At 56.9% G+C, this 18,813-nt stretch overlaps 10 protein-coding genes and 1 non-coding gene across 11 annotated transcripts; 7 read left to right on the forward strand and 4 right to left on the reverse strand.

Annotated features, from left to right (window-relative positions):
* Window positions 1-83: 83 nt before the first annotated feature.
* On the reverse strand, window positions 84-1,271 carry PHSY_006803 (hypothetical protein; the record flags this gene model as incomplete). Its single annotated transcript, XM_012337400.1, has 3 exons — window positions 84-175; window positions 349-937; window positions 1,038-1,271. 3 exons carry the CDS (start codon window positions 1,269-1,271, stop codon window positions 84-86), a joined length of 915 nt encoding a protein of 304 aa, XP_012192790.1.
* Window positions 1,272-1,784: 513 nt separating this feature from the next.
* On the forward strand, window positions 1,785-2,533 carry PHSY_006804 (multidrug resistance protein; the record flags this gene model as incomplete). Its single annotated transcript, XM_012337401.1, has 2 exons — window positions 1,785-1,928; window positions 2,333-2,533. The coding sequence occupies 2 exons, from the start codon at window positions 1,785-1,787 to the stop codon at window positions 2,531-2,533; spliced, it is 345 nt and encodes a 114-aa protein (XP_012192791.1).
* Window positions 2,534-2,959: 426 nt separating this feature from the next.
* PHSY_006805 (likely protein kinase) lies at window positions 2,960-5,968 on the forward strand (the record flags this gene model as incomplete). The annotated part of the gene is made up of 1 exon (XM_012337402.1): window positions 2,960-5,968. The coding sequence occupies one exon, from the start codon at window positions 2,960-2,962 to the stop codon at window positions 5,966-5,968; it is 3,009 nt and encodes a 1,002-aa protein (XP_012192792.1).
* Window positions 5,969-6,244: 276 nt separating this feature from the next.
* PHSY_007665 lies at window positions 6,245-6,316 on the forward strand. The gene has a single exon. It is a non-coding gene; the product is annotated as a tRNA-Glu (tRNA).
* Window positions 6,291-7,097, reverse strand: PHSY_006806 (peroxisomal targeting signal receptor; the record flags this gene model as incomplete). Its single annotated transcript, XM_012337403.1, has 1 exon — window positions 6,291-7,097. One exon carries the CDS (start codon window positions 7,095-7,097, stop codon window positions 6,291-6,293), a length of 807 nt encoding a protein of 268 aa, XP_012192793.1.
* A 935-nt stretch (window positions 7,098-8,032) lies between these two features.
* PHSY_006807 (enolase) lies at window positions 8,033-9,343 on the forward strand (the record flags this gene model as incomplete). The annotated part of the gene is made up of 1 exon (XM_012337404.1): window positions 8,033-9,343. The coding sequence occupies one exon, from the start codon at window positions 8,033-8,035 to the stop codon at window positions 9,341-9,343; it is 1,311 nt and encodes a 436-aa protein (XP_012192794.1).
* Window positions 9,344-9,660: 317 nt separating this feature from the next.
* Window positions 9,661-10,427, reverse strand: PHSY_006808 (Emp24/gp25L/p24 membrane trafficking protein; the record flags this gene model as incomplete). Its single annotated transcript, XM_012337405.1, has 2 exons — window positions 9,661-9,782; window positions 9,869-10,427. The coding sequence occupies 2 exons, from the start codon at window positions 10,425-10,427 to the stop codon at window positions 9,661-9,663; spliced, it is 681 nt and encodes a 226-aa protein (XP_012192795.1).
* Window positions 10,428-11,754: 1,327 nt separating this feature from the next.
* Window positions 11,755-13,560, reverse strand: PHSY_006809 (hypothetical protein; the record flags this gene model as incomplete). The annotated part of the gene is made up of 1 exon (XM_012337406.1): window positions 11,755-13,560. One exon carries the CDS (start codon window positions 13,558-13,560, stop codon window positions 11,755-11,757), a length of 1,806 nt encoding a protein of 601 aa, XP_012192796.1.
* A 565-nt stretch (window positions 13,561-14,125) lies between these two features.
* On the forward strand, window positions 14,126-15,118 carry PHSY_006810 (hypothetical protein; the record flags this gene model as incomplete). Its single annotated transcript, XM_012337407.1, has 1 exon — window positions 14,126-15,118. The coding sequence occupies one exon, from the start codon at window positions 14,126-14,128 to the stop codon at window positions 15,116-15,118; it is 993 nt and encodes a 330-aa protein (XP_012192797.1).
* Window positions 15,119-15,456: 338 nt separating this feature from the next.
* PHSY_006811 (hypothetical protein) lies at window positions 15,457-16,076 on the forward strand (the record flags this gene model as incomplete). The annotated part of the gene is made up of 2 exons (XM_012337408.1): window positions 15,457-15,831; window positions 15,915-16,076. 2 exons carry the CDS (start codon window positions 15,457-15,459, stop codon window positions 16,074-16,076), a joined length of 537 nt encoding a protein of 178 aa, XP_012192798.1.
* Window positions 16,077-16,881: 805 nt separating this feature from the next.
* PHSY_006812 (RNase L inhibitor) lies at window positions 16,882-18,702 on the forward strand (the record flags this gene model as incomplete). The annotated part of the gene is made up of 1 exon (XM_012337409.1): window positions 16,882-18,702. One exon carries the CDS (start codon window positions 16,882-16,884, stop codon window positions 18,700-18,702), a length of 1,821 nt encoding a protein of 606 aa, XP_012192799.1.
* Between the last annotated feature and the right edge of the window lie 111 nt (window positions 18,703-18,813).

Below are 18,813 nucleotides of genomic sequence, written 5' to 3' on the forward strand. Positions count from 1 at the left end.
AATGTTTTCGGAGGACTCGTACACCTGTCGTGGCCATCATTTGCGAACATAAATTGCAGGCATACCAGCATGCACTTTCAGAGTTAGCTCTGCTGCATCTGGGACTGAAAGCTGTGGTGCGTTCCTCTCCAGAGGTCGGCGAAATCATTATGGATGGTCGCATCGATCCTCTTACCTTTGGAAAACAGAGCGATTGTACCGCATTGAACAAGGGAAAAGAAAAAAGAGGGCGGTAGAGGGCGGCTGAGACGTCGACGGTGAAACAGTGTGTACCAAGTAGGAGGGGACAATGTCACGCGAACGTCAGCTTCACCTGCCGCTTTGGTCACGACATCCAACTCGACTTACGCAACGTCGTCACGGGGACAAGCTGTACTCTTCGTCCAGGCATGGGCTCAGCGTGCACCGTAGTGCTTTGCTCTGAACGAGGATCTGCATTCCTATCGAAGGACCTCGCTGCCGAATCGATCCTTTGACTATGAGCGCCATCATCCCTCGCTGGAAAGGAAGGCTGACGACCTGCTCTCACTGCTGGAAGCGATGGCGGGGCGACGAGACCCTGCTGTTCTGCGCGGTGAAAGTCGAAATGCTGCCCAAGGGACGATGTATCGTAAAGCTGAGCCGGCTGCTGCGGAAAAGCTTCCTCTTGGCGGTAGCTGCTGGGTGCATGGTACGTGCCATCGCAAAGTTCATAGGGCGTGAAGCACCCGTGGCTTCTGTCGATGCTGATAACTGGGTCAAGAGACTCTCTCGGCTCATCGCTTTGCGCATCTCTGACGTGATCGTATCCGTAGTACCGCCTCAAGAGCTCAAAAGAAAGCTCTTCCTCCATGCTCACTGTTGCCTCCTCAAGGTCGTCGACGAGCGAAGGGATCAGAAGGTCATTGAAGGAAAGCGCATAGAGAGACGGTCGAAAAGGAAGGGGTCCTCGATGACTCTAGCCTTAAGAGGCAGTGGCACTGGAATGACGCTTGATAACTGCGCCCGTAGAGCCCCTCTGACTCCAGAGGTAAGATGAGGAGCAAAGCTGACCTTACTCGACGGAGCCAAAGCCCTTTCGGTCCACCTTCCTTCTCAACGTTCGGCACCTTCCGAGACGCCGGATGCTGAGCTGGGCTCTGCCACTTTGGCACCGAGTCAGCAACGCCATGAGAGCGCCTCTGTCGCATTTTGTTTCGTCGGATGCCTCCGACGAGCTTGTCATATCGGTTCCGTACCTTCTCGGCGGAGCCGAAGTCTTCGCCATACCAGTGACGCGGGGAGACACGCATTGCTCTGCCCTGCGAGGACGGCAGTGTCAGATAACAGAACACAGTCTCTGCGAGCGAGTTGCTTTGGCGGCTTTCGACAGGAGTTTGCCTCAGCTTTGAACGCGCGGCGAGGCGGTGTCGAAAATGCAGCCATATATCAAATTTAACTGCTGCAAAATGGCTGGCTTCGGTGAGGCGAATTCGCCGTGCGCCCGGCCCGCTTCCTCGGGCTTTTCGAGGCTTGCGGAACGCAGAGCAGCGATAGGATCACGACACGGTCTATAGCAGGTCAATACTCCTGTCGCGATCGACAGTCGGAAAGCAGAGAGGAAGCGTCCAGAGCACCACTTACCGGCTCGGATCATGACAGTTCGAGGGCGGAAAAGAACGAAGACGGCGGGAATCCGACATCATCAGCGAATTTCACTCGAGGGGTGGGAACCAGGCCATTGGGCGACCACGAGCATCGGTGCGCGAAGAGAGTGAGCTTAGCACACGATGCGGTCTTGTTGATCTTGCAACACCTTCTCAAGGATGCGAAGCCCTGGCTGTCTCGTGTACGTCGACGACGATGAGCGTTGCGATATTCGGGAGCGGACACGCTGCAAGCCATCTTTGCTCGGATCTCGAGATTCCAGGGTCCTGGCTGACTGCATCAACTCTCTCACTCGAAAGTCCGTGCTACAATAGCGAGATCACGACTCAGCTAAGTCACGCCGTAGCTCGTCGGTGCTTGCTCTTGCTCTTCCTTCTAGTGAATAGCTCTCGTGGCCTCTCTGTTCTTCTCTTGTGATACGTTACAGTGTACTTGTTGGATGACAGGAATGTTCAGGGGCTTTGGAGCCCTTCGCGGTGTATGGCCTCTGCCATTCCAGAAATATATTTATTAATGAAATTTGAATCATGATCAAGACTACATAAAACTATACAGTAAAGACAAAAATGCCATTCCTGCCTGCTGCTGGTACAGTAGGCTGGTTCTCACCCGTGTCCTTGGACCCGTCTCGCTCTCGCGTTGAGACATGGCGAGTCGTGTCACGCTTTGTGCTCTACTTGACTGACCTTGAGCGTCCATTTTTTAGAGTGGCAGCCTGCAGCATCGGTCCACATTGGCGAGTTCCGTGCAGCTGCCGGTGACCATTGGCTCGTCGGTCCACTCTCTGGTTCTAGGTTACAGCCTCACTCTGCTCGCTGTCTTTGGATCCGTACCACCAATTCGCGTTCTGAGGAGGCCGTTGTCTCGAAAGCGATCGGCTCGACCCATCTTCGCATCGTCTGCTTGATTACCTGTCGGCACGTTTACCGACGCCTGGACTCTCTAGTGGGTCCCAACGGTGCCCCCACCATCGCAGGTTGATAGCGCCGCAACAGCTCTGGCCTTGGACTCCGGGGACGACTCGCTTCGCTACTCTTCGGCACGCCTTTACGAGTCCTGCTATTTCCCTGCAGCCCGGGCCAAGTCAAACCTCAGGCACAGTGACGCTCACCATGTCCTATTAGGCGGTCGCTTCGACTCGACTTTTGGAACGCGTACAGGTACATCTTGTATGGCATGCGCACGTCCACGCCTCTTGCGCATGCAAACGGACATGACACATACGACGGCTTCAAGCAATCTGTACATCACTGCTGCATCTCGTCTCGTATCTCGCGACAGGAAGAGGGACAGAGGCCCGGCGTAGTTCTCGACTCGTCCCTCCTCTTCTAGGATGTTTTCCCGTTCGAGATCGTCCGACGCCAAGAGCCTGCGCGCATCCCCAAACAGCACGAATGGTCTTGCAACGAGCGCCGAAGCATCGCCGGCGAGGAATCCGACGAATCCAACGGACCGCACCTCGACGACCCGTGCGAGCAGCACCGCGCCCATGCACATCCAAACATCGGACTTGCCGACCATCACCACGTCGAACGGTACGCCCCTCTCTTCGTCCACTTGCACCGCGGACCCTACTGGATCCTCGCAGCCCGACACTCCCGTGCAAGCCCCTCCCTTCGCGTTGCTACCGAGTCTTCCGCACGTGTCGACAGCCGAACCATTCGATATGTCGAACACCAGCTTCTCGGTGACGTCGCTCGACAGCTTTGGTGCCATCTCGGTGGCAGGATCCACCATTGCGGCCGAAGACGGCAGTCAGAACGGCTCGCGTTTCGGCATGAGCCCTCCCTCCTCCAGGCTCGTCGCGCCCAGAAACGAGCTCTCGTCCGCGTCCATCCGCAGTCAGAGGAACTGGGACCAATTCGAGGGGAAACCTGTCTCGCCGCTACCGAGTCCAGCCGTGCACTCGGACCACGAGCAAGCGCGAGATATGTTCGACGTTCCCATCGCATCCAGCTCGAGGCACGCTACCAGCAACGGGATCGGCACGTCGCTAGAACGGCCTGCCACCGTTCGAAACTCGTCCAACGACTCCGTGCCGAGCACGACCGAATCTGGTAGCATGGCATCTCCACAAGGAGCAGCTCGGAGTCAAGGATCGAGTCGTAACTGGTCCTTCTTCAACTCGACCTCTTCAGGCCCGTCAATTGCTCGCGCACCCAGCATCAAGACGTCTCAAGCTGCTCTGCGAGCGGAGCAGCACGTCAGCAGCGACCCTTCGGCTCCACAAACACCGCTCAGCAGTACAGCGTCAAGGAACACTGCCAGCGTCAGCCTCCCTGCCCATGACCACGGTGTCAGGCTACCCTCTGTCGATCTTTCCAACAGATTCCGGTTGCCTTCAAGATTGCCCTCCCTTTCGTCGGATGCGGCAGCCATGGGTGGCGCAGGCTCTTCCAATGCGAGATCTTCCTCGGCGCTCTACACGCAACCGCAGCAATCAGGCTATCCACGACACTCGCGCATCAGCAGCGGCGACTCCAACTTGTCCATGGACGCAGGTCTCTATTCGCCGCTCTCCGCCGTCGACGCCCACGCACCGGGCGAATTCATCGGTTTCAGCTCGACCTCGCAAGTCTCTTTATCAGGCATGTCGGACGCGCCCAGCGCCACGCTTGAAGGCCTGCCGCCCAATGTACCGTGGGCGCCTTACAGCCCGCGCAGAGTTCGCACTCAAAGTCAACTTCTGCTCGATGACGACCGCAGCGCGCAGTCGTCGCCCGCGTCGGCCGTGCAAGGCCGGATCGAACACAAAGGCTGGAGGGACGCCGCCGACGCATCCATCGACTTTATCGGCGCTCTACCATCCAACGTCGCGCACCGGTCGAGTCCCGCGCCATCACGCTCCGAGCTCCATACTGTCCCGGGTCCGTCAATACCAAGTGCAAACGTTGCAGTCAGCGCACGAGACGCATCGTCAGCGTCGGATCCTGCCAGAGTCCTCGGCCAGCGGAAACACCGCCAAGGCCCGTCCGAGTCCGCGACGGGAAGCAGCGTCTCGCCGACGCCGCCCGCCCGCGAGCAGTCGAGTCCACCTGCCATCGCCGAAGCGCGAGAAGAGGAGGAGGACGGCGATCGCATCGGACCGTATCGCATCGAAAAGACGCTCGGCGTCGGCGCTTTCAGCCGTGTAGCCCTCGGACGTTTGATACGCGGATTCGGTGGCGGCAAGCCCGACAAGATGATCGCGACGCTCCCCGCGCTGCGTCAGAGAGCTCTCCAAAGGACGGAGGCGTCGCGCGAGACGGACGAGCTGGTTGCGCTCAAGATGCTGGATCGCGAACCGTGCAACAACAACGAGCGTCTCAAGGTCAGCTGGGTGCGAGAGGTCGAGGTGCTCAAGCACATTTCGCATCCCAACCTCGTGCGCTTCATCTCCTCCTTCAGCACACCCGTACACCACACGCTCGTGCTGGAGCAGATCGCAGGCGGCGAGCTCTTTGATGCCATCATGTCGCACTTTGACCAGTTCTCCCAGCGCGAATGGCTCGTACGCGTCATCTACACGGAGCTGGCCAATGCCGTCGGATGGATGCATCACGTCAACCTCGTACACCGCGACATCAAGCTTGAGAACATCCTCATGACCGTCGACCTCTTTGCAGCGATGGCCAGCGCCTCGAAAAGTTTGTCGCCGTCCGAGCCCTTGCGCCCGCATCACCTTCCCAAGGGCCCGCTAGTCAAGCTGACCGACTTTGGCCTGTCGAGATTCGTCGATCCATCCAATCCGCTGCTGGAGACACGGTGCGGGTCGGAAGAGTACGCAGCTCCGGAACTGATCATCGGCAAAAAGTACGACGGGCGCAAGACGGATGCATGGGCGCTCGGCGTGGTGTTGTACGCGCTGATCACGGGCTCGCTTCCGTTCATGGAGGATGTGAGCGTCGGCGTCAATGGAGCCCGGGAAGGATTCGGCGAGCAGCGCGATCCCAAGCAGCGAAAACGGCATTTGCTTCGTATCGCCAAGGGAGATCTGCGATGGCCAGCTCCCGCCAACGACGCATGTGCAGACCAGCCGGATCCAGCCGTGTGTCCAGCCAGCGTACGCTTGGTGACACCCATGGCCAAGGCGATGGTGGCGCGTCTGCTTCGACGCGACTCGTCCAAGCGTGCCACACCCTGGGAGACGTGGGACGAGCCGTGGCTGTTGGGCGGCAGCTTTGGCTACGCGGCGCAGCCCGGCAGCACCGCAGGCGGCCGACAGATACCCAACGAAAGCTCGGCAGCCGGACAGTCGCTTGCACTGCATCCCGACCCGCGCTCGCAGCAGGGTCAGCATTGGTTGGAGACGAACGCAGCGGTGCGTCAGGACGACGTGGCGCCCGTAGCACGCGACGATTGACTCGTCCCTTTTCCCCATCTGCCTATGGCCTCGTGATTGCACAGCATCCCTTACCTCCGCGCATGCGTGCGTGCACATGCTTCTGTACCGCTACCATACATGCTTCTGTCCTCTCTTAACTGTTTCGTCGCAATGCATTCATTCGAGGTATCCTCTCATTTAAACGTTGCCGCCGATGCATATCTTGCCCCCCACGAAGTCGCCGGACAAAACCGAAACCGAGCTTTGCAATGCTGATGGTATATACTGTTATCAATTTTAGTTGAATCCAACAAGTCCCAGTTAGTACAATGGTTAGTATAGGGCACTCTCACTGCTCAGATCAGGGTTCGATTCCCTGGCCGGGAACTTTTTTTATCCGTTTTTTGGTCCTTATTTTTTGGGTTCCCTTTTTCGTGAGTTTTAGGATGAGACCTACACTCGAGAGCTCGAACACCTCTTGCGAGACGACGAATATGCGTGCTATGTGAGCTTGTCGTACTTCTTGAAGTCTTCGACGTCGCGGCACGAGTCTAATCCCCATGGCGCCATGCTGCCGGATCAGCGATGAAACGGAGGCGGGTGCAGCGGACATGACCCGAGCACGAGCCGAAGTGGAAAGATCCGCGAGATGGCTTAGCAGCTGGACTATCGGCTCACCTGGGACTGACATGATGACCACGACGATGGAACTGCTGGCATCGCTGGTGGACTTAGAACAACTGCATTGCAGAGTGACAGACAGCACTTGTGGAAACATCATGCGAGACGCCGATCCGTGAAAGGTGCGCCAAGTTGCACACAGTTCAACGACCCTAAACAAAGGTTCGCAGCGCTCTCGACGCGTTTCACGGATCGCCTCAGAACTCGGACACCCGATGGAGAGAGCGTTCCAGTCTAGAGCAGAGCCGGCTATTCGTATCGCCTGCTCCTTCCGAATGGTGTTACTTTCCAAAGATGAAGCCGGAAACGTCCGCGACCCCGTGCCCTGCAGCTCAGCCGCTCGCACCTCTCCGCTTCGACTGCCCACGCGCCTTGACACGATTCCTAGCCGGCTGTTTTCAGCTGCTTTGCCGTCCTCCGTCTCCCCGCAAACAGAGTGTGGACCACCCTTGCGCCTCTGAGCCTCTGTCGGAAGAGCTGCGAGCATCCGATGCCCTGCATGACGCCGCCATCAGGCGTCTGAACCCTACCGACACCTTAAGCTGACGCTGACCCGAACATACAGCAGGCATGTCGAGATGCATCGTTTGACGTCAGTGACCAATTCCCTGTACAGACCGAGGATGATGGTTTCGGCCTGCTGCCGCTGTCGACCCGACCTTGCCCGCCAACTACGCGTCGAAACGCGGACGGAATCGGTACTGAACAGCCTCCCGATCTTAGACCGATCGAACAAGCGCCTGAGCACAGTTTCCGTCTTACTGCTGTGAGGCCTTCCCTCGACAGAGCGGCCTTGCTCGTCCGCTCCAGCCGACGCGGTGACTCGCCCGCGCCTCTCAAGACTCCATCTGGCAAGAGATGACTCGCTGGAGCCCACGACAAGGCATCTCGCAGAAACAAGTGAGTCTTTTTTGATTATCGATCGATCTACAAGCAAGGTTCTTCGCGCTCTGGAGGAAGAGAGAAAAAAAAGTGTTGGACTCGAAGAAGAAGAGGCATCGCAAGCGGGAAATCGATCTTTATCGAAGTAATTAGAAAACTTAGCTCTACGCATTATTTAGCCCCGGAATTGGCACGCGTAGAGTTAAAGGTCTCGCAGTAGCGTGGAGGTGTGCTGGTGCTGCTACCCTGCCTTCTTCCCGCGCTGTGTTTTCAGATTCAAGGTCAGTGCAGCGTCGATTTTGGCCATTCTGGGCTGCGCTTTGACCTGCGCGAACATCTCTGGTGGGAGATGCGAATGAATTGTGGCCCATCGAAGCTCTCGCTTCCTCCGGCGCAGAGAGATATAGACTACCTCGGCAAGCCCGTCTCCATCCTTCGTTGCGATCCATCATCTCATCTAAGCTCCCGCTTTTCCCTCTCTCCACCCCGCACACATTTGAAGTCTATTTCAAAATGGCTATCCAGAAGATCCAGGCTCGCATGGTCCTCGACTCGCGTGGTAACCCCACCGTCGAGGTCGACCTCACCACCGACAAGGGCCTCTTCCGCGCCGCTGTCCCCTCGGGTGCCTCGACCGGTATCCACGAGGCTGTCGAGCTTCGTGACGGTGACAAGTCCAGCTGGATGGGCAAGGGTGTCTCCAAGGCCATCGACAACGTCAACAACATCATCGCTCCTGAGCTCATCAAGTCGGGCATCGCCGTCACCTCGCAGAAGGAGGTCGACGAGTTCCTCATCAAGCTCGACGGCACCCCCAACAAGGGCAAGCTCGGCGCCAACGCCATCCTCGGTGTCTCGATCGCCGTCGCCAAGGCTGGTGCCGGCGAGCAGGGCGTCCCTCTGTACAAGTACCTCGCCGAGCTTAGCGGCGTCAAGGCTCCCTACGTCCTCCCCGCTCCTGCCATGAACGTCATCAACGGCGGTTCGCACGCCGGCAACGCTCTCGCTTTCCAGGAGTTCATGATTGTCCCCACCGGCGCCAAGAGCTTCACCGAGTCGGTCAAGATCGGCACCGAGGTCTACCACAACCTCAAGAAGGTCATCAACACCAAGTACGGCATCGACGCCACCAACGTCGGTGACGAGGGTGGATTCGCCCCCAACGTCGCCTCGGCCGACGAGGCGCTCGAGATCCTCACCGAGGCCATCAAGAAGGCCGGCTACGAGGGCCAGGTCCACATCTCGCTCGACGTCGCCTCGTCCGAGTTCTACAAGGACGGCAAGTACGACCTCGACTTCAAGAACCCCAACTCGGACTCGTCCAAGTGGCTCACGGGCAAGGAGCTCGCCGACGTCTACCTCGGCTTCATCAAGAAGTACCCCATCACCTCGATCGAGGACCCCTTCGACCAGGACGACTGGGAGGCCTGGTCGCACCTCCGCGCCAACGCCGGCATCACCATCATCGGCGACGACTTGACCGTCACCAACCCGCTCCGCATCAAGACTGCCATCGAGAAGAAGGCGTGCAACGGTCTCTTGCTCAAGATCAACCAGATCGGCACCATCTCCGAGTCGATCCAGGCTGCTCAGCTCTCGCAGTCGGACAACTGGTCCGTCATGGTCTCGCACCGATCCGGTGAGACCGAGGACGTCACCATCTCGGACCTTGTTGTTGGTCTCGGTGTCGGAATCATCAAGACGGGCGCTCCCTGTCGTTCGGAGCGAACGGCCAAGTACAACCAGCTGCTGCGTATCGAGTCGCTCGAGCCCTCGGCGGTGTACGCCGGTATCGACGGCTTCACCCAGGGTGAGACCGCTCCTAAGGTCATCACCAACAAGTCGGCCTAAGCGGTGGTCTGACGTAGCTAGAGGAGATGCTCTTTTGTGGTGTTTCCCGAGGCACGTACATGAGCTGTAGATCTGTTGTTACAAAAAATGATATCACGTTTGAAGACAAGATGCAGCGGATGAGATGTGTGCGTGCCGAGAGTTTCGACATGGACATGGGCGGCACAGCTGCATCACACAGGCGTGCACGAGATTCAATTTGACTCTGGCTGTTTGATCATGTTTTGCGATTGTTTCGACTATTGGCAGCCACATCCCTTTTGAGCTGAGATACAGGTACAGCGGTGGTGAAAGGCGAGCGCGACGGTGATGGCCGCTCAGTCGATGAGGTATTTGCGTTTGAAGAAGCCTCTGAGGTGGAAGACTTGCCAAACGCCGAGTGCGATGAGCGCTAGCAATGTGACGATGGCAAAGTTGGTGACTCGCATGTTTGTTGACACTGTGTCCACGAACGAGGAAAGCGAAACTTTGTCAGTGATCGTCTCACCATCAGAATCTTGCAGTGAAGCTGAGTAGAAAACTTACGATTCGTATCGGCCATCCTCAACTCTCTCTTTTTCAAATACTCCATCTCGTTGACGATCTCGTTGGCTACCGCTTCCAGTTTCCTCAATTCGGTCTCCAATCCACTCAAGCTCTCCTGGTTGGCGATGGCATTGTAATCCACGGCATCTGCACCGATATCCACATCCAGATCGATCGTCACCACCGGCACTTGACCGCTGCTTCCGCTTCGACCTGTCTGGGTGTTCTTGAAGCACACTCCCAGATCTGCGTGCGAGTGCGTGTTGATGGCGAGCCGCGTCTCTCCTTTGATGGACTTCTTGGAGAGGTAGACGTTGTTGTGCTTGGAACCGTCGACCACCTCGATGTCGACACGTTGGTTGGTGAAGTCGAACGGCTCTTTAGCGATCACCGAGGCAGTGACGATGACGAGCGAGTCGGAAAGGGCGTAATTCCAGATGCATTTGGTGTGTGGATGTGTCGCCGCGGACAGATCGAATTTGATGGCGGAAGAGAGGGTGGTGAGGACGGAGAAGATGAGCAGGAGGAGGGATGCTGCGCTGGACGTGCGTCTGGGCATCATCGTGATTGTGCTACGTCTGCAGGCAGACGATACGAGTGATGGTGACGATTTCAGTGTCTTTTCAGGAGCTGGATCGAAGTCGGGGCCCGGAAGGGTGTCTTGCGAAACTCCAGCTCGGACCAAGGCGTGTGACCGGATCGATGATAGGGACGTGTGACTCGCGCTGATCACCTTTGCTTGTGTCGCTGCTGCTGCCGTTGCTGCTCGGTGCTTTTATATCGCTTTCGGAACGATCTAAGTGGTGAGCTGTGAGCACCTCGTGCGGTTGCCAGGGATCAGGAGGATGGTAATGACGAGCAAATACGAGTACAGAGTTGCAAGTTGATTGGAGGTCAGTGCTTTGCTGGAAGGTTTGTACAGTTCGTGCATGTCTCACCGAGCCCAGCACTCTAACACATTCATTTCGAAATGCGCGTTCTCGTGCGATTGGAACACCGCCTAGAAGAAGCAATTTCGAGCAGCGGAGAAATCTCAAAAAAAAGTTGCATTTCTCCTCATCATCGACATCATCAGCGACACCTCTCACTCACACGATACCACAAACCCTTTCATCCATCCTCATACCTCTATCTTTCCACCTGCTCGATTCCGCTCAAACGATCGCCCATCATGCATCTCATGTTCACAGAAGATAAGGTAAGCTTTCCATCCTTCCCGACCTGTTCGTGAAGCCAACCTCATTTCACTGACCAAAGCACATCCATGACCTTCCTCAAACGCAAACAGGATGGCAAGCGAATCTACACGCTCAAGAAGAAGACCATCGAGGGCATCATCACCAAGTCAGCTCACCCTGCACGATTCTCCCCCGATGACAAATTCTCACGTCACCGCGTGACCATCAAGAAGCGCTTCGGCATCCTCCCTACTCAATTGCCTGCCAAGCCCATGTAAAGGTCTGCCGCACACTATCCTCGACCCCAAAATTGCTGTCTATCGCAGCACCTCGAACCCATGGCTTCTCTTCCTTCTGCATCTCGCATATACCCGTCAGACACACAGCTCAACCAGAACCCATTCGACATAGGTTACCTGTGCAGCTGACATCGGGTCCGGAATGGCTTGCTTCCCGACATAACCCTCTGCAGCACAGACAGTAAGCTCTTCACATGCGCTTCAGAGCCGAGGTCGCCGCGCCACACCCTGCCCTGGCAACCTCCCCGCAACACAACCCTCTGACCTCCCACACACTCCCAATGTAGCACTATCATTCCTTTGCCTTTTCATGCAATTCGTCTTCTTCTCAAAAGCATAACACATTCTCACACTTTTGTTTCGATCAAGGTCCACCTTCGACCAACTTGTCGCATTGCACTGCATCCGTTCATCCGAACCGCGCCAATCGACGGCGACGCATCTCCTCAGCGCTCACCTCTTCCGCTTCCGACTCTTCGTCTTCGTCATCGTCTGCATCACCTGCACCAGGGCCACCACCGCTACTCGCGTTGGCGTTGCTTGAGCTGCCTTGCTCTTCCACCGGCTCACCTCTCGCCAACCGTTCCTGTCTCTCCTGCTCCTCTCGCGCCTTTCGCTTCGCCTCTTCCCGCATCTTGGTGATTCGATCCACGTCGTCGGGAATTGCTGTTTGCTGCTCTTCCGACCGCCTGGTCGCATTGCGATAGTTTGGATTCTCTGCCGTAAAGCGAGCAGCTGCTTCAGTATCGCCCAAACTAGCAGCTAGCGCCGCTTGCAGCTCCGCATCCTCATCGTCGTAATGCCTGTCCTGCCGAGGTCCGATGACCGCGCTCGCTTCGGGTGCGCCTGGTACGCTGAAGGGGTCGATGAGGTCGTCGTCGCTAGCAATCTCGTCGTCATCGTCCACGATCTCTTCCACGTCTTCGTTGTTGAGGTTGGCTGCAGCCATCGCTGGGCTGAGAAACGGCGAGCGATGCGACAGACTTGAAGGATGCAATTCCTCGACATCGCTTGAGAGGGTGTCGTCGCCGCGCGAGTCATCCAGGTCGATCGCGTCATCGCGCGACAGGCCAGTCTGTCGTTCTTGAGCCCGTCGCTTTCTGCGGCCTACAGGTCGTGACGAGGTGGAAGAGGATGAGGAAGATGTAGCAACAGGGCCCTGGAAGGAACCGCCGGCCCCGGAAGGCCGACTTGAGGAGCTTGACAGGCTTGCTTCCATCGCTCTGCGCAGATCGTCGTCGACAGGGTCAGGAAAGCCGGCCCGGTGTCGACGTCGTGAGGGTGCGATCGCATCAATGTCGGCGTCGGTCTCGCCCATGAAGCTGTTCCCCCCTGCAGTATCTTCGGCGCTCCCACCGCGGACCTGACGAACGCGAGATCGGCTCGGTGTGTCGGGAGCAGTAGCAGAAGAGGTGTGTTGTAGAAGGCTGGCGCTCAGAGCCGCCTGGAGCTCCGCATCGTCTTCGTCGCCGCCAAGCCCGAAGCTTGGAGCCGGGCTACGGAACTCGCTCGCGTTGGATACTGGCGCCATCGGCGGCGTCTGGCTGGTCGCTGCTGGCTGAAGGCCAAGGCTCGCCGAATTGGAGCTGTTGCTTGCCGAAGGAGCCCCCGGTGGTGGCAAGTGATCCGCAATCTGATCTGCATCCGACTCACGCAAGCCCTGCCCAGCGCTTCCCTCCGAAGCCTGCACGACAAACACCGAGTATCCCTCCGACTCGGCTGTATGAAGCAATGTGCCGAGATAATTGTTGCCGATCCACTGCGGCTCGGCGAGGAAAGAGTTGAGATTGTACCAGAACTTGCTCGTGGTGCCAAAGGAACGGATGGTGAACCAATGACTGTTCAGATTGAGCACAAAGGCCGCCTCTCGCTCCGGTGCATCGTGCCGCGCTCTCATCTCGGCGGAGCGCCAGCTGGATATCGAGATGCCCCACACCTGAAGCGCCCTTTCCAGCACCGACACGCTGAAGAATCCCGTGTCGTCCATATTGAGGCTCGATCGATCGCGTGCGGCAATGTCGGCTTGGCTCAGCCCCAGCTCGGATGCTTCGAGTTGATCGAGCTCGGTGGCGATCTGCGAGAGCTGTGAAGGGTCGTAGTATTGGCCTTGGAGAAGCGCGTTGAGCGCGTGTTGTGCGCACAGCATGCTTCCGGCTTCTTGACGCTCATGGTGGATGTAGGCTATGAGCTGCTGCTGCGGCGACGAGGACGACATTTTGCCTGCTTGGTGTGACCTCCGGACAAAGAATCGGATGCCTGTCGATCTTTCCTGTCTCCAGCCGGGTCAGTTCCGAGAATGTGATGACTGGAAGGAAGGAAGAAGGGCAAGAGGCTTGCTCAGCCACTGGCAGCTGGCTTGCGCGTCGTTGGCTGATTCCGAAACTGTCACACCTACAATCATGCTTCTCGTTGGTGTGGAGGCCAATTCGCACCGCACGCCGGTGCAGCGTGTTTTTTCGCGTGCCACAAAAAGGCGTGAGACCCTATTCGGGATCACCGTTGATAAACCTCGGATATCGCGACTCTGATCAACTGTCTCAAAATCGCAGCGCAAAAGCCATTAATCACACTCTCTCGCGACCAGCTCTTTCTACAATCACATCGCAACCCGCGCTTCACGGACCGTCGCTCGTCGGCTTTTGCGATACAACCGCCTTAGTATCAACCCATCGATCTCTCGAGTTCAAAGAGCAGTAGCAACCTAATCTTGGAAAACAAGCTCAGATCGTGCGGATTCCCCTCCGATCGACGGAACGCCATAACGGTACAAGTTGTCAGCCATGTCAGTCACGCCCGCTGCAACGAACGGACGTCGCAGTAGAAGGAGCTTGACACTGCTTGCAGCTTCGCTTCTGCTGCTCATCCAAGGCACAGATACGGCAGCCGCTGCCAAGCAAACACTGGCGCCGTTCGACTGCAGCAACGTCGCCGTATCCTCCAAGCAGTCATTCGATCTGTCTAAGATCGCCTATCCCATCCGCACTTCGAATCAGGAATCAACGCCGCCATCGGAAACCAAGACGTCCATCGACATTGACCTCTGCAAGCCGCTCGAGGCAGATTCAAACCGAGACGAAAAAGACCAGTGCCCGCGTGGAACGAGAATATGCATCACCATCGAGACCATCAAGGACGACAAGACCATCGTCACACAGGCAATTCCAGTGGCCTACTCGGGCGAATCTGGAGGCAGCAAGATCGAGGCCAAAGTGGAATGGGGCGAAGAGCTGGAAGGAGGAGAGAAGAGCATCGAGCTCCAGTTTCCAGGAGCCACCTATGCTGGACGAGAGCAAAAAGCAGAGCTTGAGCTAGTTTGCGATACTAAGGCGGAAGCTGATTCGCATCCGACGGCGAGGAGCTACGACCGTGCTGACGGAAAGCTCAAGCTTCGCTGGCCAACCGAATTCGCATGCTCGTCCGCAGCGTCCAAGCCAGGAAGTGGAAGTCCGTCCAAGGGCGGCTCAGATAGCGACGGCGGCAACGACAACGACAGCAGCGGAGCGACTTCATCGGGCGGGTGGGGCTTCTTCAGCTGGCTCTTCTTTTTGCTATTCGTCGGCTTTGCCGCGTACATGGGGGTCGGTATGTACAGCAACTACAACAATTATGGCGCTAGCGGATGGGACCTCGTTCCGCACAAGGACTTCTGGAGGGAGTCGCCGTACATTGCTCGCGATGCGGCAACGCATGTCTGGCGAACGATGTCAGGTAATCGTGGAGGAGGAGGAGGGTTTGGAGGTGCGGGAGGTCGTGGAGCATACGAGCCCATATAAAGCCATCAGCCTTGCACCGATATGGAAATGTCAACGTCTTTCTTGCTTGCCCAGTCTTCACGCTGTGCAATTGGTCAGCCTCGTAACAGATACAAGAAGAGATTCACCGCGCTCGACTGTGTGCCAGCAACCTCTTCAGTTCTCGCCTGAGTTCCGTCGCGAGCCGGAGCAGGGCTGAAACTGAGGACAAAGCTTCGACCGTTGGATAGATGGGCCTATGCGGGCGAATTTCAACAGGCGTGTCGCTTTCCGCACCCGCTGTCCTGACCAGGACTGGTTAAAGGTAGAAAAGTAGGCGGCGTCCACACGCCGAGTGACACCCCTGATCACAGCCGCCGATGCTACATCTCTTCCCTTTCCCGATCTCCCTTCTTGCCGCATTCCTTCGCTTCCAGACACCAATCCACATCCTTCTCATCCAGACTGCCAGCAGTCAACTGCAAACAGCATTCGACAGCGCTACGATCGCTCCTCTCTACGAGGTCTCTGCAAGCATGGTCAAAGACGAGTTGGAACACTCCAACGAGAAGAAGGCGGAAGAGAAGAAGAGTATCGAGAAGAAGACCGATGAGCCTTGGACGGACAAAGAGCGCAACGTGATCCTGAATCATGTTCTCAACCACGTCCTGAAGACTGTTGGGTACGGCACCGTCTTTTCGGAGCTGTCTGGGCTGCTAGTCAAGGAGGGATTCCCAGCTCGCGGCAGCAAAGCGGTAAGTACAGTGCACGTCGATGGCCGCAAACTCCTTATATCCGCATCTTGCTTACTGATCTTCATTCATTGTGGCTTCTTCAGTACCAAGACCAGTGGCGTCGCAAGATTTGCAAGGACGTGATGGCCATCTACGGTGGCGTGCCCCCAACATCGCCAGCCACTCCCACCAAGGCCGTCGCTACCAGCCGAGTCAAGCCCGAAGGAAGTCCTTCCAAGCGCAAACGCGAGACAAAGGAAGAGTGAATGCGGTCTACCAAGGCTTCGGCCATATTCGCATACGTGGCGACGTCAAGACACCAGGTCCAGCGCGTTCATCATCATGGCTAGAGCCCGCACTTCAACGTACCATACCCTCTCAACCCCTTCATGCTCATCCAACTCCATTCAAGGTGCTGCACCGTCTCTCCTCACGGTGTTGCACAGTATCGTCAATCCGACCAGCATCGTGATCATGCCAATGCAACGTCGTGCCGTGGCAACACAGAGAAAGTCTCCGTATGCCGCGCCATGAAGACGCTGTCCACTGAGGCAATTTTGATTTGAAATCAAGTCCACGAACTGCCCTTTGATGCCATATCACATTCCAGAATTGCGTGCACTCCGCTATTTGCGCGCTCTGCAACCGCAACATTTTCGCTCAGCATCCTGTATCGGATTTCGCGCCTTCTAGGTCAGAATTTGTATTCATTTTGACCCACCAGCTGCAGATCCCAAATAGAAAAATTTCGAGTGGTGAAGCACATTTTTCGTCTTCTCGGTCTGCTGTGTGTCAATCTCGCAGTTCTTCCTAGAATCAACCGCACAGACTGACGAGCAGGCCAATTCGAGGTTTTTTTCCCCATTTGCACCCTTTGCAGTCCAAAGCGAAGCGCCTCGCAGTGATGACGAGGAGGAGCAAGTAACTGTTCCACGAGTGGAGTCCGAGCCTTTTCACCTTCCCACCTTCACCTCTGCCGCCGCGACCTTCCCTCGTCATTGTTCACCTCCGCACACCCTCCTGCTCTCTTCGCTAAGAGAGCTTCTCGAGGTTGCGCAATCACTTTTCACCATGGCGCCCGCCCCAGCACAGAAGGAGACGCGTATTGCCATCGTCAACTCGGACAAGTGCAAGCCCAAGAAATGTCGTCAGGAATGTAAGAAGTCGTGCCCAGTCGTCCGTATGGGCCGACTGTGTATCGAGGTGACACCATCAAGCAAGATCGCCTTCATCTCTGAATCCCTCTGCATCGGTTGTGGTATCTGCCCCAAAAAGTGTCCCTTCGAGGCTATCAACATCATCAAGCTCCCCACCAACCTCGAGAACGAGACCACCCACAGATACAGCGCCAACTCGTTCAAGTTGCATCGTCTCCCTACTCCGCGTGCGGGTCAAGTTTTGGGTCTCGTCGGCACCAACGGTATCGGCAAGTCCACTGCGCTCAAGATCCTCGCGGGCAAGCAGAAGCCCAACCTGGGTCGATACGATGACCCTCCCGATTGGCAAGAGATCCTCAAGTATTTCCGTGGCTCCGAGCTCCAGAACTTCTTCACCAAGGTGCTTGAGGACAACATCAAGGCGCTCATCAAGCCTCAGTACGTCGACCACATCCCGCGTGCCATCAAGGGCAAGGCCAGCGTCACACAGCTCCTCGACGGCAAGCTCGAGAAGGACAACAAGCAGATGGTCATCGACATGCTCGACCTCAAGGAGGTACTCGAGCGAGACGTTCAGAACCTGTCCGGTGGTGAGCTGCAGCGATTCGCCATCGGCATGTCATGCATCCAGAACGCCAACGTGTACATGTTCGACGAGCCCTCATCGTATCTCGACGTCAAGCAGCGTCTCAACGCGGCGCGAATGATCCGATCCCTCCTCGACTCCAACACCTACGTCATTGCCGTAGAGCACGACTTGTCCGTCCTCGATTACCTATCCGATTTTATCTGCTGTCTCTACGGCGTTCCGTCCGTCTACGGTGTCGTCACCGTGCCATCACCGGTACGTGACGGCATCAACATCTTCCTGGACGGCTACATTCCAGCAGAGAACATGCGTTTCCGCGAAGAGTCGCTCAGTTTCAAGATCGCCGAGACGGCCGAAGATGAGGTGCTCGACAGGACCCCCAAGTACGTCTGCCCACCCATGACCAAGACGCTCGGCAACTTCAGCCTCAAGATCGAAGGTGGTGAATTCAGCGAGTCCGAGATCATCGTCTTCCTCGGCGAGAACGGTACCGGCAAGACGACGTTCGTCAAGATGCTTGCGGGCAAGCTCGAGCCCGATCCGGGTGCCAAGAAGCCACCTCAGCTCAATGTCTCGCTCAAGCCTCAGACGATCGCACCCAAGTTCCAGGGCACCGTCCGCATGCTTTTGCTCAAGCAGATCAAGGCCGCCTTCATGCACCCGCAGTTCCAGACCGATGTCGTCAAGCCCATGTCGCTCGACCCCATTATCGACAACGACGTCCAAACGCTTTCCGGTGGAGAGCTGCAGCGTGTCGCCCTCGTCCTCGCGCTCGGAAAGCCCGCCGACATCTACCTGATCGACGAGCCATCCGCCTACCTCGACTCGGAGCAGCGTATCATCGCATCCCGCGTCATCAAACGCTTCATCATCCACTCGCGCAAGACGGCCATGATCATCGAGCACGACATCATCATGGCCACCTACTTGGCCGACCGAGTCATCGTCTACGAGGGTCAGCCGTCCGTCAGTGCGACGGCCAAGCGACCCGAGTCCTTGTTGACCGGTATGAACAGCTTCTTGGCGACATTGGAGGTGTCGATGCGTCGTGACCCCACCAACTACCGACCACGCGTCAACAAGTTCAACTCGATCAAGGATAAGGAGCAGAAGGCGGCGGGTCAGTACTTCTTCTTGGAGGATTAAGGTGCGGTCGAGTAAGGAACGTTGTAGCAGCGTTTTGCGACCTCGTTGTCGGTCAGCTTTAGGCGATGACGGGAGGTTCAGCAATCAAAAAGGAAGGAATCCTGGTGTCCT

The sequence above is a fragment of the Pseudozyma hubeiensis genome (assembly GCF_000403515.1).
Source record: "Pseudozyma hubeiensis SY62 DNA, scaffold: PHS66, whole genome shotgun sequence".
NCBI classification, from domain to species: Eukaryota; Fungi; Basidiomycota; class Ustilaginomycetes; order Ustilaginales; family Ustilaginaceae; genus Pseudozyma; species Pseudozyma hubeiensis.